A 24180-nucleotide genomic window follows, 5' to 3' on the forward strand; every position below is an offset into this window, starting at 1 on the left:
TTTCTTATGACGTGCCAAATAAAGTGCTCACCAAAGTCTCGAATATGGGATTTTCTTTTTGACGGATTTACCACTTTAAACTACGCGCGATTCGTTTGTTACGTGGAATCGACGCGCTGTCGCGGCCGATACCGGCTCCCTCGCCTCCCGTTCCGCGTTCAGTCCACGTCCCCCGCTCCTGTCAGGTCATTTTCTGGTAAAAAAAATAAAAATAAATCAGTAAAATCCTCCTCTGGTTGTTTAGTGGAAGAACCCACCTCGCCCCCCCCCGCTCGGACGCAAACGAGGCTGGTGCAGGACAACGTGCAGTCAGAAGGTTACCGGGAGGTTATTTCCACCCTGCAGCCGGAGCATTGCACCCCGCGGAAGGAAGGAGGGAAGCAAGGAAGGAAGGGAGGAGGGAGGACAGAAAGAAAGAAGGAACCACGTCCGCAAAAAGCAACCGGTCGGCAGACGCGGAAATAACCCGAAGCGATGAAATGAACCGTGCGCGGACGCAGCGCTGCGGCTCTTTTTTCTCCGTCGTCTCTTCTGCAAAACCAGGGACGGAAATGCTCCGTCTCTGCAGACAGAGATAGAGAGTGCATGGAAAACGCACGACTGCATAGCACGGTACAGGCCACAGACATTGATTGTGCAAAGTTATGCATGCGGTGTTTATTTCATAACAGGGTCCAGGGAATGATCGAACGGAATGAATTGTGCAGAGCGGGCTCCAAACTTGCAAGAGAGGATACTTGTTACTGATTTGTTGTTATTTACTTAATACTGAGTCAGACAAGGGGATATTAATTCACGTACAGTATATATTCATGTTGGGAGAACCACTTTCCCCAAACAGTACAAGCAATAAATTGAATGTCTCAACCAGCTTGAAATGAAAAAACTGTGTAGATAAAAATCACTGGCCACGCAAAATGTAAAAGTGTGTGAAATTATAACCCTGTGCATGTAATATAAAGTATCTCTAAAAAAAATATATTGAAAAATGTATTCAAAGAACCCTGGAGGCAAATGTGTTTGCTATCTCCGCAGAAAAAGTTTTGTTAAAAGTAAAAAAAAAAAAAAAAAAAAAAATATATATATATATATATATATATATATATATATACATAAAAAAATTGAATGCTTTATTATTATTATTATTATTATTATTATTATTATTATTATTATTATTATTAAAAACTACCTCTTGTTGTTTGTTTGTGGAATGAATAAACTGTCGGTCTGTCTGTCTGTGTGCCTACCTTCCTATCTTCCTGTCTGCCTGCCTACCTGTCTGTCTGTCTGCCTGCCTGTCTGCATGCCTGCCTGCCTGCCTGCCTGCCTGCCTGCCTGCCTGTCTGCCTGCCTATCTTGTCTGCCTGCCTGCCTACCTGTCTGCCCTGTTTTCCAGGGCTCGTGGTCATGGAGAATGAGAGGCTGCAGCAGCAGGTCGCCAGTGTGGAGAGGGGCATGGCCTTTCTGGAGCAGGAGCACCTGACCATGCTGACTGGACTGCACATGGAGATCACACACCTCAAGAGGCGTTGCCAAGGTTGGTGTGAGGATGAACACATCCAAATGTCTTCCTCAGTTGCCCGTATATCCACTTGTCCTGGCTCACCTGTGTCTCCGTCCTCCCACATTTCTGCAGAACTCAGCTGTGAGTTGGACTCGAGATTTCCTCATAGGACCACAGCAGGTGAAACTTTAACTAAACTCCTAGAACAGCTCACCAGGTGTGGCGGGAAAATGTTTCAAATTCCACGTTCAAAAAATAGATAATGGAAACTAGCTAACACATTTACACAGCTGCACTAAATGAATTCTCCTAAGAATCATTTAATTCTATCCAAACTATTTATTTTGGTGGAATGCATAGTGCCAGACCTTTTTTGGCCTTTCCTTTTAAAAATGTCCTCAGTAATTATTTTCCGTTTCTGAGTCCAAGATTTACTCAATTGCGAGTGACTCCAGAGTTATTTCAAAGAGCCTTGCATCACAAACTATTAGGCGGCCATAATAATAAGCACAGTTCTTCTTCTTGTGTTTGTGAGGTTTTGTGACATTGTTAGTGGTTAACAGGATTGTGGTGTGCCGGGAAATATTCCATTGTAAGAAGTGTGCAACAAGAAACCAAAAAGTTTGGGCAACACTGTCCTAGAAGACCAGCTGGATATATAAATACAGACTCTATAGTGAAGGGCACACAAAGGCAGTAAGGTCTCATTACGCAATGATTCTAATCCAGTGATCCCTGACGCATTTTCATTTCAATATACCAGTGTGCTGCGTGTCTTGGGATATATAATATTAAGGTTATTCAAATAAATTGTACCCATTTGACTTAATTTGTGTTCAATATCCAAATCATGATTTGTTAAGTAACTCTGAATAGACTTTGGATATGAATCATTTTTTGGTGACAGAATTCATTAACATTTAATGATTTTCCTCCATTAAGTGCTTCACAAAATGCAAATTGATACTCTGGAACGTATTTTGTGCTTTGGGTTTTCTGACAAAATATGATAAGAAAATGTAGTGGTCATTGGACGGGGCGGGGTGTTCTCTCTATGTGCGTTTCATAGACGAAGAAGAGGAGGTGTCGCTGACGGCGCGGTGCCAGGCCACCGAGCGCCTCCTGGAGGAGCAGCAGTGCATGATGGTCTCTCTGCGTGGAGACCTGCGGGCCGGCCGGGTGCGAGCGTCCGCCCTCGGGCTGAGTCTGAAGGAGGAGGAGCGCGGTTTCCTGGAGGAGCTGAAGCGCCGCAGCCACAAGATCACCTCGCTGGGTCGCGAGCTGCACCGCCAGACCGTCGCCACGACGATGCTCTACCACGAGCTGCACGCCGCGCGCCTCCAGCTGTACCGGCAACGCCAAAGCATGCGGGAGGGCCCGGCGGGGAAGGAAGAACCCCGAGGGGAGGAGGAAGAAGAGGCAGAGGACGAGGAATGTGAGGACGACGAGGAAGACGACGAAGGGGAGGGCTCCGACTGGCTCCTGTCTCCGCCTCCCCCGGCCTCTCCCGCCCGACCGGGAGGGCGGAGCAGGAGGCGCGTCAGCGTGAGGGAGGAAAGGGTGAGAGCCTGCGTCCCCCGGGAGAGGGTGACGTCGCCGCAGAGGCCGCACCCCATGCCTGACCCCGCCCTCTTCTTGGTCCCGCTCCGATACAGACTCCTGCGCCGGAAGAGGCAGATTCGAATGAGGGATCGGGAGCAGCTGGAGGACGAGTGGGAGGACATAGAAGACAGCAGGGTGCAGAGGAGGGTGGACATGGGCGCGGCGGAAGGGGAAACTGCTCTGTAGCGCGGGGCTGTCTTCCCAAAGGTCCGACATCCAATAGAAAAACGACAAATCTCTGTGCAAAGACAAATATATTAACTTCAGCTAAGCTATACATTTCAGGAAGTAGGTTAGATGTTGCGCAAGTGACGTTTGATATCAATTTAGAATGTGCAGGTAGACTAATCTAATCGAGTTGATGCAGTAGATTTGCAGCAAAATGAATTGATTATAGAAACACAGACAGAGTGTTGCTCTTTATTACTGGACATTTTAATTTTACACTTCTCAACACTTTTGACTTTTGCCTTTAATTATTAGCCTAGCCTTCTGGACTTAAACACATGAACTAATGTCCACAGTGGCACACTTTGCCTTATTGCAGGGACCGAGGGTCATTCAAGGATAGGTCTGTGACATTTTATATGATTTGCATTTTTATTAAACTCTCGCAAATGTGCCTGGAGTGGCGAAGTACAACATCTCTCTGTTGTCGTAGTTTATTGTTTTCTGAAGTTCTCACAATGTGGTTTGGTACTTAAAAAAAAATCGAAGCCATCACATTTATCAACTTATTTCGTATTGAAACACAAATTTTACTGTAGCCTCACTGACATTTTTGTCATTGTTATAATCCTACGTCACCCACTTGCACCCTTTACCCGATATCTTCTATGCAATGCTTTTCTCTTGGGGGAAGCAGAATCCAACCCCAACCCGGAGCTATTGCATTTCAGCCTTTTTATTTATTGTTTTATGTGATATCTGTCTTAAAACATTGCCAGGATTGAGTTTTTTTTGCATTTTTTTTAATTTCGTTATAACAGCTGTGAAAAGGTTCCAGGCACAGATTGGTATAACTTTTTAGAAAGTTGCTCATTTGAAACGTGGGTTCACACGGTTGTTACGGAAAGGAACAATTTATTCTTTTGTTTCCAGAATGTTCCCACCGTCGTTTTTAGAGGAACCGCTGGGAATTCTAATGGCGCTCTGCAGCGCTGCCATGGCAACTGGTGGCAGCCCCAGCTCCGGCTCGAGCCACTGCCGGGGGAAAGGGAGAGGGAGAGGGTGAGATTTCCAGGGCCTCGTGTTTGGATGGAGGGTGTAGCCTTTCATGACCTCTGTGTTGTTAGGACAGAGGACAAAGCAAGGAGGTGACAACCCCCCCCCCCCCACCCCCAACTAGTCCTATTAATACACCGGCACGTGTTCACATTCAAGGTAGATAGAGAGTGCACGGATTAAACCAAACAGGAAGTTACATCACCGGGGGAAAGGCAGGGAGGGTGGCCCTCTTCTGGACTCAGGTAGGTATTAACGGTGTCTGGGAGAAGCAGGGGCTGAGGAAGCCGTTGGATCGGGGGGTAGGGGGGCCGATGGGCTCACGCAGCTCCTCTTCACCCCCTCGCTCGTTTCGGGAACGTCCCGCGAAGGGCAGGGAAAGGCACGCACACGCACACACACACACACACACACACACACTTCCGTGCACGGCTGGCTCCACGGAGAGGGGGAGTGTCCGGCTCCACGGGGGGAAACACAGCTTCACTCGCTGGCGCCGGATGAGGAGCAGGGGGAGTCTGCGGAGGGTGACCCGCTCACTGCGCTGCCTGGTAGGACCTAAAGATGGATTCTGTCACGCCGGCGCTGTTTACTTGCTGTTTAGAATATATCCACTCGCTGTGTCTCGCCCCATTGTCTGTTCCTTTAAGGGTAAACAAATTGATCCTTTGTAATTCTAATCTGTAACGTGTCTAATGTAACACTAATCAGGATTTATGACTCGTATTACTGCTGCCAGAACATGCTGCGTTCGCGGAGCCGCTGAGAAACACTAAATTCCTTTCCAGGCATTTTACCCCTCATTTGCAAAGTGTTCCCGACTTCCCTTCCTTGTTCCAGACGTCCAAACATTTTTCAACCGGTTGTGCCGCCAAGTGTCACCGTAAGCTGACACCACCGCAGGACCCAGCCTCGCCGTAACAACATTTATATGCCGTCAGCTGTCCAACAAGGCCCATAAAGACAAAAGTATGCTCAGATTCACACACACACACACACACACACACACACACACACACACACACTCACCGAACAACTAACAAGGACTACTATATTGTCAAATTACATCTGACCATGTATGCAGGATCATTTAAACTTTCATACTTAAAACAGCTGCCCTTACGTAAACTTTTCAACTTATTCCCACTCAGGACGCCTGTTGTGTTCCTCACAGAAGCACCATGGGAAATCTGGTCCAGTGCTGTCACATCATATCAAACTACATCAATCGTAACGATGCACCAGCAGCGGGGGAAGCGGAGAGGTCTCCCTTGTTGTCCACGGAGAGCAGCGAGTGCGGTTCCCCGACCCTGCCGGACGACCCGGACTACCTGCTAACCGTCTCCGGCCCGGCGGCCGACCCCGAGCCGGAGCCGAAGCACTTCCTGTTCCCCGACATCATCCTGAGCAGCAGCCTCATCGGAGGGGATGCCGCCATGGTGGCGCCGATGGTGTGTCTCTTGGTGTGCGAGGAAGAGGAGAGGGCAGGTAGCGATGAGGGAGGTAGGAGGGGCGATGTGGATGCGGACGAAAAGGACGCGAGGGACGGAGGGAGATTCAGGCTGTGCATGGAGGTTGAAACTCAGACCCAGACCCGAGCCCGGATGGAAGTGCAGACACAGACGGAGCTGCCCGCGTGCAAAGAAGAGGCTACGGGGAGAAGGAATGTGATGAATGTAACAGTAGAAGCACAAACACATGTGCAAATATCACCTGAAGCCTGGAAGGACTCGGAGGTTCACTCACAAAACATGGACCCTACGGACCTTGCAGGGAAAGAAAAGCACACAAAAAATGGGAATGTCGAACGCTTTGAAATGCTGACGGAACAGAATGCTACCAGTGGGCAACCGAATCTTATCCCAACAGAAGAGAACAACATCAAATTACATGCAGAAAAGCACTTGAGCGAACATAGCGTCGATAGAGTTCAAACGCCGACAGTGGGGAACCATGGACGCCCAGCGCAACCTAGAAACAGCCACGACAACCTGATGGAAGGCCCGACGGGCCAGGAGTCAAATCAGCACGCGAGGGAGAAGGAAAAAAACACGACCATAAAGAACAGCGGTAATTTGGACATCGCGGCCGGTCACACTGATCAGAATATTATCCACGCGGAACAGAAACCGGTCCCGGCCCAACAGTGCGCGAGGCAGACGGAAGAGAAGACGACAAACGAGGCCGGCGAGGGTGAGGAGGAACAGAGCCACCGCCAGGCAGAGCCATGGGCGACCCGCACAAAGGAAAGGAATATCGAAGACGCCGCCCTGCGAGACGTTCCACGGGGCATCGAGCCTCCGGTGGAAGGAGAAGGGCCTGAGGAGAAGCGAGTGACCCTGTCTCTGGCGGACAGGCTGTTTTTGTCAGTGCCGCATGCAAAAGGTGGGTGAATGTAATTGGAAAGAAAAAGTCTTCTCACAAGAAAGACAACCGCTGAACCCGTTTCACACAAAAGAGGCGCAGCTAGTTCTGTCAGACAACTCGACGGCGTCACACGCTTCCACGCCCTTATGGGATGGCCTACCTAAGCAGCCAGTTCCCTCCTGCCCTACCTGCTTTGCATGCTGGGTTGCCGTGCTCCCTCCACCTCCCCCTGCAGTATGAAATTGTGCAATCCAAGAGTCGTCTGTCAGAAACTCCTTTTCAGCCATTCCTGCTCTCTCTTGTCAACAGTGCCGGCAAACACAAGTGCAGAAGGATCCATGATGGACGGTTCAGAGCAGCGTCTCAGCCGCGAAGCGGTGGAACTGGGAATCCAGGAGGTTGTCAGCCTCCACCAGACAGGTTTCGCTGTCAGAATCCAGGCTCCGGGAACAGAAACCTTTGAGCTTCAGGTGGGTGCAGGATGTATGATTATTGTTATCTGCTGCCACTTCATGAGTAGTAATATTAGAGCTGTTACAATCATTGCATCATGTCCTGATGGCAATTATTCGAGTTAATTGCAATCACGTATGTTTCCATCCAAAAATAAGGGGAGTTTTAAGCCAAAGTGATGAATAGAGCAACAAATAGATTGCAAAGTTGCGGCGGGCGGCTGTGATCTTGCCCCGTCACGCTCCTGCCCTGACGTGCTTCTCATCCATCCTGAAATTTTAATCCTGCTCATATTAGTTCAAAACACATGCACTCGCACACAAATCTTACTCCAAACAACACTCCCCCAGACCAGGGTCTGCTGGGCAGGAGGGGTGTAAGTGATTCGGGATCGACTTGCTTGGGGCACTTGCAGCCCCACACCCCGCAATTTTAACTGCAATTGCCAACACCACATATTAAGCACCCGGGTTTTCCAGGGTGGCAGGGCGCTGGTGGGTTGGTGTGGATGTGTGGTTGGCTGGGGGGCGGCCAGGTGGGCCCCCTGCCAGCCAAGTTTGAGTCCTGGCGGCTTGCGCCTGGTGGTTTCTGGCATGCTGTGTCCTGGCGGGGCTGCAGAGAGCGCCGCCGGGTGCCTTCCAGGGCCCCTGGGAGGCCGTTTGCTGTTGTGGGTATGAGTTGGGTTGCTCCGGCTGCATGGCTTCACTGCGGCAGGTGCCCTGGGTGCTGGGGGAGGTGGAGGGCCCACATATCTGGCGGCTTAGTGGCGTTGGCGCTGGGGGGGGGGCAGACATCTAGGTGCCCTGCGCTGAGCACACCCGGCTACGTGGATGGGCGTTCGCGGCTGGATGGGGTGTGTGGTCGGTATTGGTGGGGCGGGCCTTGCCCTTGCGTGGGGCGCGGGCGGCCTGTTCGGGCAGGGTTGCGGTCTGTTGTCGGTCTGTTGCCTGGCGCCGGGCCTGCGGTCTGTGTCTGGCGCCGGCGGCCCGGGTTCTGCACCTCCGGCTCCGTCTTGTGCCTGCACATGGGGGTGGGTTGTATGTGTTCGCCACATGGGTGCAGGGTCACCTCGTGCTCTCTGGGACTGGGTTATGCTCCACGAAGCCCGGGCGTGGGTGCTGCTGCAGGGTAGGGTGCTCGGGGCTTTCCTGCGGCCGTGGGTGTCTCTATGGCCGCGAGCCTCGGGGGTGGCTTCGGGGCCTTTTCCGCTGCTTGGAGGCGCTACGATTTAATACCGACGTTATACACCAGAACCAATTGGGATAAGTCCTGTACACTCACCGGTGGATACTTCACACGCACACACACACACACACACACACACACACACACACACACACACACACACACACATACAGGCGGTCTCATCACAGGCACACACACACCACCAACACCTGCTTTGAACACACCCCAACACCCTCCTGGTTGCATCCCTCTCCTTTCCTCCCTCATTTACTGTCATAACTATGACAGGAAGAGGCCACGTGCCCAATTGCTGTTACAGTTTTCCTGGACTTAATTAACTCTGTTTTTTCGATACATGTTGTTGTTTGTTTCTATGTTTACGTTTTTCCATGTACATGTTGTTGTTCGATTCTATGTTTATTTGTCTCACCCGTGGTGATTCCCCCCTCTTGGAGTAGTGATCAGTTGTTTATAGATCCAAACATGGTAAAATAGTTCTCCAAAGAGGGAGATTGGTGGCGGTGCAGCATTCTTGATGATTTAAGAATGAATAAAGAGTTGCATTGCAGGTTGAGAACTTGAACTCTACTTGCTGACTAACTCTGTCCTAGATGCAATGGTATATAAATACTCTGTGTTGTATGCACAGCATGCTGACAGCACAGGTTAAAAAAAAAGAAAATGCAAAGTTGTGGTATTTTCATTAGTTGCGAAAGATTAACTGTCTTCCCAAATTTTTATGTTCTAATGTTCAGTGCCAAAACAGATGGATGTGTATTATTGTATACTATTATAATATCAAACACTTACTGAAAAACTATATGATGGTGACATAAAATTAAGATGATTAAATTGTTAATGGCAATTAATTGGCTGCTAAAATCTCCTATTAATAATGCTTAAATTCATCAATAAACAGATCTTAAGAAATCTTATCATAAAAGAAATCTTATCATTTAATGTGTGATAATGTTCCGTAATGTGCAGTTTATTTGACGGTCGGGCCATTTTTATGATAATGAATACAATGATTGTGTTAGTGACAATCATAGTACAGTAGCTTTGATTTTTATTACCAGCACTATCATCCTCATCATCATCATCATCACACAATGAATTTGTATGTCTGTCTTTACAAGTCCAACACACACACACACACACACACACACACACACACACACACACACACACACACACACACACACACACACACACTCTACCCCTGATAGGTTTCAGGCAAAATGCTGGTGGCTGAGCTGCAGCAGGTCCTGATGGACCATGAGTCGACCTGCCACCGCACCTGCTTCTCCCTGCGGCTCGGAAGCAACATGCTCGACAGCCTGGCAGAGCTGCTTTCCGTCCCGGGCCTCCAGGAGGGGGCGCTCATCAAGGTGGTGGAGGGTAACTACGTTCAATTTTTCCCCTAAAAATAGCCTCTGAATTTAGCTTTTCTCTCTCTCTCCCCTTTTTTTAAGTTTGGTGTTGGTGTTTAGTGTTTCATAAATTGTACAGTAGAAACATAATTAAGAGATAAAAGGTAAAGTCTGCCTCTCTCTCACATTGGAAATAATATCAAGTGTATTTACAGTTATCATTTCAAAACATTTGATGAAGCAGATTGATTGTTTATTGTTAATATTTTAATTTATATTCATATTGCCACATTTTTCAAAATTTTAGGTAATTTTTAGGTTTATTTCACATTATTTTCATTCATGTTCTCTATATTTTATTGTTATTACTATGCTATTAAATTTGTTATGTATGATACTCTAACGTTTCCCTCCAGGGATGAATAAAGTATCCATAATTTGTCCCGTCATCACGCAGATTCCTACACGGTACGTGACGCTCGTCTCCACCTCAGACACGTGCGTGACCTTTTGAGGAGCCTCAACTTGACCGATGCGCACAACGGTGTCAACGGAAGCTCGCTGTCCTATTTGAGCCTGTACACTCGAGAGTCGTTTGGTAAATTTCGTAATCACCTTGCATTTGAATTACGTTTCAATTGGTCTTGGAATGTTGGTGCATTTCTTATTTCCCCCTCTGCAGACTGTGAAAGTGTGGGCAGGAGGAGGGTATCGGAGAAGGAGCCTGCTGATTACAACCCCCCAGAATATGTCGTGCCTGGCTGCAAGGAGCCTTCACTTACCCCCCTGCAGCCGATGAGAGAAGATCAGAAGGTCAGGGATTGTCTCTTGTTATTTAATGGGTTTTTTTTACAGATTTATGATTTATGATGATTCATAATTTTATGATTTATTAAATCTTGCTACACGTCTTTCCTGGGTCTTTACTCTCCGTAGCCTCTGCAGTCCCTGAGGGTCCTGACCATGAGCAGCTGGAATCCTCCTCCAGGCAACAGGAAGATGCACGGAGACCTGATGTACCTCAACATTGTGACCATGGAGGATAAAGATCTCAACATCACCTCCTCCACGCGTGGTTTCTACCTCAATCAGTCAGTAAACCAAGACCCCAAGCAGTATCATGTATCCGAGAAGAGATTTAAAAAGGCCTCTGTTTTCCCCACGGTCTTGCCCTTAATGGTTAACGTGGTATTGACAAATTGTGTTGTGCCTGATCGTGCTACCTGGATCGTTGCAGGTCGACTGCCTTCACCTTTAATCCCAAACCAGCACTTCCCAAAACCCTCTGCCATTCTCTAGTGGAACTGTTGGGCCAGGTCAGCCCCGTGTTCAGGAGAAACTTCAGCACCCTACAGAAGAAGAGGTGAGCAGTTTTCCCGCATAAAAACCTGTATACAATTTAAGGGAACATGGATAAAGGGTGAAGAATGTATTTTGATATAAAGTATAATGTGTAATGAAACAAAGGTACTTCTTGGATATTTATTGTCCATTATTTTATTGATATATTTCTTAAGCTTACATTTCTTTAATATAATAATAATAATAATAATAATAATAATAATCATCATCATAATCATAATCATAATATTTTTTATTTGTATAGCACCTTTCATATCCAACATGCAACTCAAAGTGCTGTACATTAATAGAAGGCCGTCAAATAGGAACAATAAAAGAAAAGCAAACAAATAAAATGTACAAAGTAGAATAATATAATAATCTGAATATTTAAATAAATTAAAAACAGGGTAAGAATAAGCTAATAAAAGTAGATATACAAAATTACAAACAAGCAAAATGCATGGAATATTATACTATTATATATAATATATATATATAAACTATAATATATTTTTAGTCTATAATATATCTTGAGATTTGGGGTCATCAATTGAGACCATGAAGGATCACGATTGTTCCTCAGCATCTTAGATTTTACCGTCATGACAGGGGAGCTCGTCATGACACACGATACAGCGATCAAGATGAACGCCTTCAATTTCATACCAGTTGTCGCGGCACAGAAACAACTTTCAAATACTTCCACAAAGTATTTTTGCAGATCATGGCACAATGATCTGTCACCCTAAGTTTCGTTCTCTGATTTACCTGTTTTGAGATCGTCAGGCTGTAATGCTGCTGCACATTAACTATCCAGGGTTGGTTTGTGTTGAGCATCATTTGTTCCCGTATATTTCCACAAGCTGGTTTACTTATTTATTATTATTCTTTCAGTTAAACTATTTGTCTTTTCCTCACCTATATTTCTTATTAAAGCTGTTTAGTCTGTGATTATCTGGGAATGCTCCATTTAAGCAGCAGTGTTTGGACTTGAATAGGGGGAAGGTGAGGCTGTGCTTATCCTCAGTCTTGAAAAACAACTTTATGTGTTTTTTATGTTTTTTTTATTATGAGCTATTATACTGTATCTAGTCATTGCAAAATTTTTGTCCACACTCTAAATACATCTTCACCATCTCATACTATTTCTAACGCTCTGGAGCTATCTTACGTACCAGATGAATTGGGGCGAATTGTCCTTCAGGTGACATAATGGGGCGTTTTGGTGATGGTTTCCCTCCCCCAGGGTCCTTAGACACCCCTATGAGCGGCTAGCCACGCCCTACCAGGTGTACCCCTGGACCGCTCCGCAGGGCGACCACTCTCTGGACTGCGTGAGGGCGGAGGAGACGCACACCAGCCACGTGGGCCAGGACGAGCTCACAGCCGGACAGGTTATTGACACGCACCCACCCATGACTCCACCCGTAAAAGGTGAAAGACAGTGTTTCGGTTTCGTCCGTAAAGCCCGATGTATGTATCACGGTGGTTCTGAATGCAGAGTCGGGACTGGAACGAGGAGTTGCAGGGATGCAGAGAACTGCCAAGGGGGAACCTTCAGGAGTGCCTGCACAGAGAGAGGAACATATTTAAGGTGAGGTCAAATTCACTTGTGAGTATAAGGCTGGGTATGAGTATTTTATATTCATATAAAGACTTCTGTGTGAATCAGGGGTGAGACGACAGATGTTGAGAACGTTTGGGTCTCGCTTGAAACAGGGATTTCATTTTGACCAATTGATGCTGATTCTCCCCAAGTGGACACACACACACACACACACACACACACACACACACACACAGACTCAAATCGTTTCTTTAGTTGCCATTTATTCTCCAAAGTCTCCAAAAGTTGTCTTGGGCTGTTGTGTAGCATCCGTTGGGCCAACCTCAATGAGAGGAGTGATTGGTGCGGTGGCTTCTGGTGAATTCGGCGGTTCGGAACTGGTTCCAAATCAGAAGTGATTTTCAATGCCCAGCCGCTGCTCATTGGAAGGTTGTTAATTCAGATCCCAGGAGGTCCTACATATGGCGATATCTATGAATATGAATATAAGTATTGTATGCAAAAAGAATACAGATTTACTAAACCTTGCTCCATGTTGCTCTCTAATTTAGGAAAAGGGGTGCACCCTAACCCAGATGTAAGAATGTTTTGTTTTTTAGGATAACCCTAACCTACTAACCCTGTATTCATCCCTTAATCCAGACCAACAGCGACTTTGTTGGGGCTGCGGCGCGAGGTGCCGTAGCGGTTGTCGACGGTAATGTCATGGCGATAAATCCCGGGGAGGAACCCCGCATGCAGATGTTCATCTGGAACAATCTCTTTGTTTGTTTGTTCCAAGTTTGGGTTTCGACATATCGGACCACTACCATCCACTAGGGGGGAACGCTGCGGCCCACGCCGCCGCCGTCTGTGACCTGAGAGGGGTGCAGGTAGAGTGATCCGGCCCTACATTGCCCGAGAGACAACCGGAGTTATTGTCTCCGTCATTGTGTTCTATGCATTGTTCTATCATTATTATCTGTATGTGCCTCGACTTCAATGGTAAACTTCCCTAACCCAATTACGTTCCCCAGGGCCAACCAATCTCTCAGAAAAGGTTAAATATACCTTCTTAGCCTTTATAATTATTTGAATCCCTTATTAGTCTGTATTGATCTGGTATTACTTCTAAATTAACCCCACACACACACACTTTTAAATGAAGGACCAAATAGCGAAGCCTTAGTAGGTTTCGTCTTCAGCCCAAGAGTAGCGGCGCAGGGACGGTGCAAGAGTAACAGGGATATTTTAGTCTTACTGGCTCAGGAAATGAAAATCTCATATCCGGAAATCGGACAAAATCCCGCACGACCCCACCTCCTTAAATGAATAACACAAAAGGCAAAAGAGAAAACCTACGCTGAAAGACGACAGCATTGTTATCGATGTACATCCATTGTTGTGAGCGGAACATTCCAAGGTGTCTCTTGCCCCCCCGCTGAAGGCGTACGCCTCCGTGGACACCGAGGGCTTGCACACCATCGGGACGGCAGTGGTGGATTACCGTGGCCAGCGCGTCATCGCCCAAACGATTGTTCCCGGAATACTGGAGAAGAAACAGGAGCAGATCGTGGTCTACGGCTCTACTGACTACGGAAAGACGGTTCTCTCGGACCCCAGGTGACATAAATGAAATGAGACATCGTGGACGTGGACACGTTACACTGACAGCGATGCACACTTTGACAATGATGCTATGCATCTCCTCCTAGAGCTGTCACAATTATTACATCGCCTGAGTGCAGTTATTTTAGCTGATCCCAATCATTTTTATAATTGATTACACGTAATCATGTGTTTTTATCCAAATGTCAGTGGGATTTCAAGCCAATGTGAGAAATGTTGCAACAAATAAAAAGCGAATTATGTGTGTTTCTGTCAATTCGGTTGAGGGAAATGAACCGTCAGTGTCAATAAATGACTCTTCTTCATGAGGATGGATGTACATTATTAGACTATTACAAGCTTTTACCATGGTAGTGGCAAAAAAAAATGAAGAAAAAAAACCTTGACTACGAATTAAATAATTGCAATTATTTGTACGACAATTGTCAGCTCAAATGTCGTGATCGTCACAGAAATGCACGATTGGCTGCAGGTTCCTGGAGCTGCTGGATAAGTCGAGTGGACCGTTGAGAATTCAGCGTCACCAAGTGCTGGACCACAACCACAGCCCCGTGGAGCTCTGCTCCTGCGTCGACACCAAGGGCATCGTGGGCAACGACGGTCGCCACTATGTCCTGGACCTCCTTCGGACCTTTCCCCAGGATTTGAACTTCCAGTTGTCGGAGCGGCAGGGCGAGGGCGTTCCGGAAGGATGCCGTCGCCTTGGTTACCCGCGGCGACACCGGCACAGCCTGGCCAGCCTGAGACCTGAGCTGATTGAGGCTTTTGCTCAGCACAGGTGAGGGAGTGGACGGGGGAATTCGGCCAACCCGATGTCAGGCTTTTTCGTGCTCGTAGTCAAGAAAATGAATCTGGGTCTCTCGTGTATCTCGTGTCTCGGAGCAAGATCGTCCGAGTTTTTTTTGTGCGACAAACAACAAAATTGAAACCAATTCATTTGAATGGGGAGATTTTCTTCGAGTCTCGAAGTGAGGGAAAGGGGGGGGGGGGATATGCGCAGATATGTACGCTAAAACTTACCAAACACCTTCCCAAAGATGAGTTTGGTTTTGTTCTATGACAAAGTAAAAATAAATCCGATTTTAATTCCATTTTAGATCGTGAACGGTCTTGGAATCCACACCTGGCACTCCACTTTGTCGTAGAACAAATCCAAACCCGTTTTTGGAAGGGTCTCATCAACATAATGTTTGAGAGATTTTAGCTGACCCTAAACTAATATGTTGACCTTTGAACCCTGACCAGAGGTCCCCTTTGAAGCCCTATAGCTCAGTAATTAAAAGAGCGACCAAAAGGGGTGAGGGAATCACGGAGAAAGTGTCCCCATTACGCACAGTGCTTGTTTCGTTCCACAAGGAGACGTAAAATAAAATATAATAAAATAAAATAAAATAAAATAACCTACACCTTAGAATAAAAACGCACTGTTTCGTCGCGCCGATCCTCCTTCTACAGTCGAAGAAAATCCCCCCATTCAAATGAACTGGTTTAAATGTTGCTATTTGTAGCGCGATAAAAGTCAAACTGTTTCCGGGACGCAGATCCCCGATTTGATTAACTGAATAAGAGTGAAGCTGCAATGCGTTTGAAATTCTGCCTCTCTGCCGATAACCAAGAAGTAGAGCGACAAGATGTCAAGAGCTAATAAAAAATCACAGCACCCCTCCTCCTCCACAGCACCCCCTCCCTCTATTGTTGAGCAGTGGTTGTCGTTTCGCTCATAATCATCTTGGGAGGAGCTCATACGTTGGGGACACATGGTTTAGAGAGGAGGGGATGTCAGTAAACCGCGTGCGTTTCCTCTGCGGGGCCCATTGTGTTTTCATGCCGTTTCATCAAACTGGTGAGAGTGGAGCCTGTTTGGCCCCATGCCTGTTGTCCCTCTGTCTGTCGTTTGAAGGTACGAAGTCTTCCGTGACATGGTTTCCACGGGCCTGATCCAACCGGAAGCAAGTCCCACCGGCGGGGAACGGGCGGCGGGTTCGGCTGCTGCGATCCGCGCTGAAGACGCAGAGCAGAACAGCGGTCTGATGAAAACGTGGGACACGAGGGATACAGCCGCCGCCGACGACGGCATGGGTGAGTGGAGAAAGGCAACACTGAGTGAATTATTGGATTTTGAAACCCATGCCATATACCTCAGAAGGCTAAAAAAAAACGTAAGAAAACCGTACTCTGGAAAAAGGCTCAGTCCTCCGTTCCACATTCTAATATTCAACATTCAACATCTCAATAGCAGCTCTCAGGTTTGTGGTCCTTACCTCTGTAGATTCCCAGAGAAGACAGCTGACCCTGGACGCCTGCAGGGCTGTTGGCTCAGTGAGCGACACTCGCTTTGACCTTCGATTCAACCCCAATGCTTGCTCTTCAAGTACTACTGGCATTTTGTGACTTGTTTACACACACACACACACGCATGCACGCACACGCACACGCACACGCACACACACACACACACACACACACACCAAATTGTTCTCAAATGAAACAAAGCAGCGAAATGCACAATGCACATGCAGTCATTCTTTCTTTGCCGTGTAGGTGTGCGTGTCCCCGCTGATTATGCTAAGGAGGTTCCGAGCCAGAAGAAGTTATTATGGGATGCTGCTGCCTTCCTGCTGTCCATTCAGATCCCAGCAGTGGTCAGTGTTCCGTGAAATGACATTTGTCATGTGAATGCTGAGGTTTAATGTCAAGAGATTACAACGATATTGCTGATGAAGGCATTGATCATGCCTCCTCTCTGTGTGTGTGTGTGTGTGTGTGTGTGTGTGTGTGTGTGTGTGTGTGTGTGTGTGTGTGTGCCCATTTTCATGTGTGTGAGATTTGTAGGTGAGGGACTGTCAGGACCAGACCTCAGTGCCTATGGACGGAGCGACCTTGGCCTCAGCGCTCCACCAGCGGGGTGTGAACATACGTTACCTGAGCTCGCTGCTGGAGCTTCTGGATAGAACCGAGGAGAAAGAGAGACTCAGCCATGTCCAGGTTGCCCCAGTCACCTTTAGAATTTAGTTTTTAATAACATTTAGTACGTATCAGGCCTTCGTGTGTGAAGCTGACAGAGCCGGCAACAGTGCTGTAAAGGGAAATTATGAATATTATAAACACAACTTAAGCACTAGAGGAGGAAGCATTTTTACATTTTCTTCGCAGACACTATGGTGGCATTCAATTCCAGAGCGATTTAATTGTAAATGTTACGTTACCCGATACCTACTTTTCGTACCGTAGTTGCATAGTTGACGCTCCAAAAGGAGTGAAGGAAAGAAAATGACGGCTGTTTATTGGATAAATATTTTATCGCCTGACGACATTCCAAAATTGTGCAGACTGTGTATTTATCGCTCTCACTGCGGCAGAGCGTCTGCTCCGGTTGTTCATGGTTCACGAGCTCCGATCATGATAAAACTCTTTTTGACTCGGTTCTCGACCAGTCACTCAGTAAAACGAGCCGTTCGATTTGATTCTGTTGGTTTAATGCACGGTGAACGAGAGTGAGAAGAGTCGGTCATTTATTTATTTTTTATTTTGTTGCAATGATTGCAATTTATTTTGGAACGGCAAGTACCATATAAATATAATAGAAAGGTATATTTGCACTTAAAAGTGAAAGAAACGTTTATTTGAAGTTTGAACTGGACATTTCCATGTTAGTTATAAGTCATGTCCTATTAAACCTCAGTGAGATTTGAAGGTTGCATTATACTGGAACTCAGTGACCGTTCCATGTTGTAATTTATTTTATTGGAACTCAAGGACATTTTCATGTTCTGGTATTGTTCCATCGTGAAAAATCAACATTTACAAACACAGTGTCAAAATTAGCAATCTCACTATTGTGGTAACCTGAAATTGCTGCTGTAGTCCATTCTGTATATGCAGCTGTACTACCACGTGAGCGTGATCAGATCACATGAGGTGTTTGTCATTGACTTACAGCAGATATACCCAATGAGACCAAATGATAAGAAGATTTGATTTCTCTGGTCATGGATATAAACTCATGATCGGATGACAATGTAAAAGATATTAGTCAATAGTCAATGTTTTATTACGAACATACAAGCGAATGAAAATCAGAACCGGTCAAAATTGGAATCGGCAGGTCAGATTTTTTTTTAATCAGAAATCTCTAGTTGGGAAACATCTTCCGTAATTTTACGAGATGATGCATTTCAAGGGGTATATCCAAATGAAGATTAATTTGTATACTGCATATAGTCAGCCCTAGTAGCTTGCATACGATGTGATGAGCCTCGTTACGAGACGGCTACGGTGTGAATAACTGATGGAGTCATTTAGCTGCAGTCACTCAAACACCACAGAGACTTCATGTTGCACTATTGTGGTGCTCAATATATTTTCCCAAGGTTGGCAGGTCTGGAAAAGGCCTTTTTACCAAGCTCAGTATGGACTGAGGGGACTAACAACGATGAAATGTCCTGAGAACGAAGCTGAGATGGATGGATGGATGGATGGATGGATGGATGGATAGATGAATAAATAAATCTACTCTTGTTCTTACAGAGAATTGCCCTCAGTGAACTGATCATCAGAAGTGCAAAACACGTCTTCAAGACCTATCTACAGGTGAGTGCTTTAGACTGAAAGACTAGGTCAAAATACTGTCAATAATCTGCTGAATACACAATGATGCGTCTGTTTTCTTCGCAGGATGTGGAACCGGCCGCTTTCTCCGCCGCTGTCAGTCACTTCCTGAACTGCCTCCTGAGCTCCTCCTCGGCGTTTCTGGACTCCGCCTCGGACGAACTCCTTAGCCGTCGCCGGAGCCGACGACGGCGCAGCCACGGGAGTCGCGCCTCGTCAGTGGCGGAGACCGCCTGGGCGAGATTGACTCCCAGCGACCTCTGGGCCAAGACCAAGACTGAGGCTGACGACTATTTCCACTTCACGCTACATAGGTGCGTGCGTGCGTGCGTGCGGGCGTGTGTACATCCACGTCCTGAGCGAGGGACAAATTTCACTCCTTTCTTCTTCCGCTACACCTAGTGAAAGCCTCGATGATGTCATAGAGAACTACAACCTCCAGAAGATCTCCCTACTCAGAGAGATTTGCCTCAAAACGGGCATCCAGGTGAGGAGGCGTTTATGAATACTTCTCCAATGGCTACGTAGGTTTAGCCAATCATTTCACCAGGTGATCAGACCCTGAACCATGACCTCTCTTCATCCCAATTCTCGTGAGTAGGTGCAGTTGAGGGACTATGTGTTTGAATCTCGACACCGACCGGCGTTCGGCCAGGAGGACGTGGTCAACATGTTCCCCGTGGTCAAACATCTGAAGCCCACGGCTACGGACGCCACACGTCTCTTGCAGCGCGCACGGGTCACGGTGCAGCAGGGTATAGAGGACGGGAGCAAAGTCTTTTTTTTAATTTTATTTTTTTAAGTGGATTTCATTTCAAATCATACTGCTCTGGAAACTGGCAATGGATCTCCCACTCAAACCTCCTTTAGCAGAAAGGTTGGCAGGAAGAGCTTGGCAGAAAATAGCTTTTCCCTACAGTGAACAATAAAGACTGAGATTGTCATGGACAGAACAGAAATATTTCACACACGGGATACTTTTTAAACACACAGTACACGCCGTCAAATAGCAATTTGGTTTGTTAAGAAATGGATTTTGGAAAGCCACGACTTACTGTCACTGTTTTTGACTGTTTCTCAAAGCTGTTTTCTGCTCCACGATCTAGTTTCCATTGGCAGTTTGGAGCTTAATCGGTTTTCTCGGTTTATTTTACATACATTTTACGGCAGGTTTTCCTCCTGTTTTTGCCCATTTAGGCCGCCTTAGAGATGGCTACGAGTTGCTGAGCCAGGCCCTGAGCCTTTTTAGCGGTGTTTGTGGCATCCTGCACCAAGATGTGTCCACGTGCCTGCGTCTGCTTGGCCGGGTCAGCTACACCTTGGGAGAATACGCAGATGTAAATATATATTTTTAAAGCTCTCTCTTAACCTATTTCACACACATTATTCACCAACCGGATCAACAGCGTATTTCTTTTCTACAGCACAAACACAGAACAGCATTACACCGTGTGAGCACTTGTCTTTTTCCCCAAAGAAACCTGAATTCTTACCAAGACTCATTTTACAAATCACAAAGGCGTCGGTGGTGGTGGTGGTGGTTTTCACTGGGGTCACATTTGACCGCCAAAGAAAATGCCACCGCCTAAAATTCCAATTAAGACGGGAAACAGAAACGCACTGCGTATGTTTTCACAGGCGCTCAGTCACCAGGAGAAGACGGTTATGTGTAGTGAGAGGGTCCAGGGTATAGACCACCCACAGACCATACAGGACTACGTGAGTTCCCAACAATCACATCACACCTCACGATAGAGCTTTTTAAAAAAAACATTTTTTTTTATCCTTTTGCTCTTTGTAAAGAAAATACCGCTCTCTGTTTTATTTTCCCCCTGGGCAACAGACATACCTGGCCTTGTACTGCTTCGCTGGTGGGCAGCACGCCGTCGCCTTGCGCCTGCTGTATCGCGCTCGCTACCTCACGCTCCTTGTGACCGGAGAGGATCACCTGCAAGTCGTGCAACTGGATGTGAGCAAAGCCATTGTTTTATGTTGATGACTCATTTTCCTTCTCTTTTCCTTTCATCACATTGCTTTCCCTTCGTCTTTCTTTTGAGAATTTGTGATTTGTTTAATATTCCGGCTAATGTTTAAAAAGATCCCCTCAAAGAGAGAACCAGGCTCAGATTTAGCAGAACTGAGGAGAGATGCGACGGACGATACTTAAAGGAAGCAGCTTCGAGACGTGCTACTTTTTAGCGCAAAATCTGACTTTGGAACGCCACACAGGAGCTTAGGTTCTGACAGACAACATCTTTATTTATTATGCATCGGGCTCTACTGCTCATCCCTCCCGGCGTGGTGTACAGCAAACACAGGGCATACTTAGTGAGCTAGAAATATAGGAGAATAAAGTAAATGTAACGTAAAAGAGCTTGAATCCGCCCATTTGATAGAAGAGTAGAGCCTAACAGATGGATGAAGCAGAGGGGGAGGGAGAGCAGAGACTCACTGCTTGAATAGGTCGTCCCCTAAGGGGTGTGGAAGCATGTGGCGCCGTCGAGTTGTCTGACGGCACCAGCTCCGCAAGCTACGCATCATTTATACTGAATCCCGGAAAAGGATCCATATGGATGTGATAATTGCAATCTTCCTCTTCAGAGTATGCTGGGACTGGTGCTCCATGGACTGATGATGTACGAGCCGTCCCTGAAGTTCCTCCAGAATGCCTTAAATCTAACCTCAAAGTACCACGGTGTCACCTCCCTCAAATTCGCGCACAGGTGAGTGCATTCATTCTACATGAACACCACCGTGCTGTTTGTACACCTGCTTTTCCCTGTCTCCCGCTCTTACTGTGTTGCCCTTTCTCTCCTCTAGCCACCACCTGCTTGCCACCGTGTATGAGAGTAAAGGAGAGTTTCGTTTAGCTTTGCAGCACGAGAAAGAGGCGTACTCAACGTATAGGAGCCAGGTACGTACTGTGTTGTGCGCGGCTGTGGTCTGATTGTGTGTGGGTATGGGGTATTTTACCTGTTGCGTTTTAGACCAATCAACAGGTATACAGCCACTGATCCTGGGCCCAATTGCCTAGACCCAGGACAGGTGTGGCTGCTCAAACCACACCATCTCGAACACCAAACTGAGGCCAGGGAGAATCCCTGCCTGTGTCCCTTTCTCATGCCGAGGAGTCCCTGTTCAGGTGCCATGGTGGCAGATATGCCTGCCACACGTCACCCGAGTGGCGTTTTCAGGGCCGTCTGACACGGAGACACAGAAAATGGAGTAGAAACCCACCAGTTTATTGTAGAGAGGGGGCTAGGTAGAACAAGCCCCGGAGCAGATGGACAGCATGTCATGACAAGGGCTGTGTCTCCTGTGTGTGTGTGTGTGGGGGGATGGGTTTTTTAACCTGTTGCTTGTTAGCCCAACCAACAAGCAACAGGCGTACAGCCACACTGTTCCCAGGCCTAATGACCTACACCCAGGACAGGTGTGGCGGCTCAAACCACACCACCCCCACACCACACTGATGTGATCCTCAAAGTTTTTTTTTTTTCTATAACAGTCTGTTCTTCTGATCTTATCATAAAGGCAGGCGAGAACCACGACAGCACAAAGGAAAGCTCCGAGTACCTGAAGAGACTGACCCAACAGGCTGTGCTTCTCCAGAAAGCTATCGATCATATATATCGTGACACAACGAGTGCCTGTGCTCCTCCACCAAAGGTATTTTCACCCAGTGCACACACATACACACACACACACATGCATGCACATATACTGCATATAATTTTGCCAGTGGTTTGACCTAATCATTTTTTATCCCCAGTTTTCTACACCCAGCAATGCCACGATACTTCAGCAACTGAACCTGACCTGTGGCATCCTTCTCATACCTCTAAGGTTAGCTCTGGAAATGTCAGACTTTTAAGACAACGATCAAATCTACAATGCAGTTTTGTGCTTTGTGCCATTTTGCCGGGGGAAGGGAAATTTGACATACTGTCGGTGATCCGGATCGAAAGTATCGTCAAGTTCTGTGTTCATTTCAATCCAAGCTCAGATTTGGAATAGGTCAGTTCTCTGATATTGTCCTTTTTTTACTTTGTTTTTTTTTATCATACAGTGAAAGAGAAACTGCTGATATGAAGAGTGAATCGAAAGGAAAGAGGAAAGCCTGAGCCTCGTGCCGGAGTTGGATGAACCGTGAAACCTTCAAGGCTTGGGATCCAGAGATGGCTGCTAACAACACTGAACTATGCCTTGGAGCTACAGTTTAAAACCGCAAAAGAATCTAAATAAGTTCATGGGAGCCACTTTTTAAGGCAGTAATCGAAAAAGACAAAAGAGTGCAGTTCTTGCATTCTGTTATTGGGGAATTGTTCTTTTGTGTCCCATGGATGAGCCTAAGTGAAGCCTGAATATAGAACCAGAACTTTAAATTACACATTCCATCTACTGATGTGTGTATATGTGGAATGGTGTATACGCGTATATGGCGACTTCAACATGTACAGTATACGCTGATGGACACTTGTAAATAAAAATTACTATTGTATCTCATGTGACATCTATGCCACACGTGTTAAGACACTGAGTCATCGTTTGACGGACTGGCACGCTGAATTCGTAAATTTGTAAAGAAATGTCGTTGAGGTGTATTTGAATTTCGATTAATTCTATGGAAAAACATTTCAAAGGGAGTGAGGCTCTTCTGGAATTTAGGTAACATCTCCAAATACAAAACCGCTGTGATGGCATTATCTTCAATATGTTTGTGATTGAGAGGTCAATCATTTCAATATTAAAGGGCGTGATGAGAAAAAAAAAAAAAAAAGGTGAGAAACTGCCGTTACACGTATCATTAGGGGGATTGGGAGCATGGAGCATAGGAGCATTATCACAGGATAAATGAAAATGAAAAAGGTTTTCATTTCAGAAAAATATACCCCGTGCACATCGCTACAAGTGGTTATGGTTCTCTTATGGTTTCATAACGCAGTTGTGTAGAGGGGAAAAATGTGTTTTATGCATTTATGGCACACAGTGTCACTAATTCATTCTAAGCATTCTAAATAATTTCACAGAATAGTTGTTTAATAGAAAAATAGTTATGACAACTACTACAACTACAATAATAATAATAATATCATTATTATTATTATTATTATTATTATTATTATAGCATATCTAAATTAGAAGCTACCAGCTCAAGCGATGGCCAGTTGGCGGGATATAGCTGTTCCAAGTGTTCAAAATGAATGCGGTAATAAAATGAGTGACGTGTGAGGGCTGATGACGTGCACAGGTATTCCCAGAAGCGAGACCGTGCGAGGCGCGCCGCCGACGTCTGACGCCGCGCATACTTCCGGTAGCCGCCGCCACCGGAGGGGGCGTGGCCG

General features: G+C 46.5%; 2 protein-coding genes across 3 annotated transcripts; both read left to right on the top strand.

Annotated features, from left to right (window-relative positions):
- Nucleotides 1-316: 316 nt before the first annotated feature.
- On the top strand, nt 317-3750 carry LOC307240114 (coiled-coil domain-containing 92B-like). 2 transcript variants are annotated; one of them, XM_080013752.1, is made up of 4 exons: nt 317-612; nt 1397-1537; nt 1637-1684; nt 2574-3750. In XM_080013752.1, exons 2-4 carry the CDS (start codon nt 1408-1410, stop codon nt 3290-3292), a joined length of 897 nt encoding a protein of 298 aa, XP_079869878.1. In that variant the 5' UTR covers nt 317-612; nt 1397-1407; the 3' UTR covers nt 3293-3750. The 2 variants fall into 2 exon arrangements, with proteins under 2 accessions (XP_079869878.1, XP_079869879.1); XM_080013753.1 differs by lacking the exon at nt 1637-1684.
- A 939-nt stretch (nt 3751-4689) lies between these two features.
- Nucleotides 4690-23306, top strand: LOC307239672 (clustered mitochondria protein homolog). Its single transcript, XM_080013185.1, is given in 31 exon segments — nt 4690-4881; nt 5171-5299; nt 5482-6715; nt 7007-7167; nt 9565-9736; nt 10166-10306; nt 10391-10521; nt 10645-10799; nt 10946-11071; nt 12299-12446; nt 12554-12646; nt 13262-13396; nt 13399-13491; nt 14046-14221; nt 14700-15005; nt 16128-16306; nt 16497-16598; nt 16769-16869; nt 17060-17212; nt 18755-18817; nt 18902-19149; nt 19238-19322; nt 19437-19590; nt 20033-20172; nt 20474-20554; nt 20679-20804; nt 21437-21558; nt 21656-21749; nt 22370-22504; nt 22608-22681; nt 22905-23306. Coding segments are annotated over 29 exon segments (4953 nt in total). The 5' UTR covers nt 4690-4881; nt 5171-5299; nt 5482-5511; the 3' UTR covers nt 22960-23306.
- Nucleotides 23307-24180: the final 874 nt, after the last annotated feature.

This window comes from Zeus faber (assembly GCF_960531495.2).
Source record: "Zeus faber genome assembly, chromosome: 14".
NCBI classification, from domain to species: domain Eukaryota; kingdom Metazoa; phylum Chordata; class Actinopteri; order Zeiformes; family Zeidae; genus Zeus; species Zeus faber.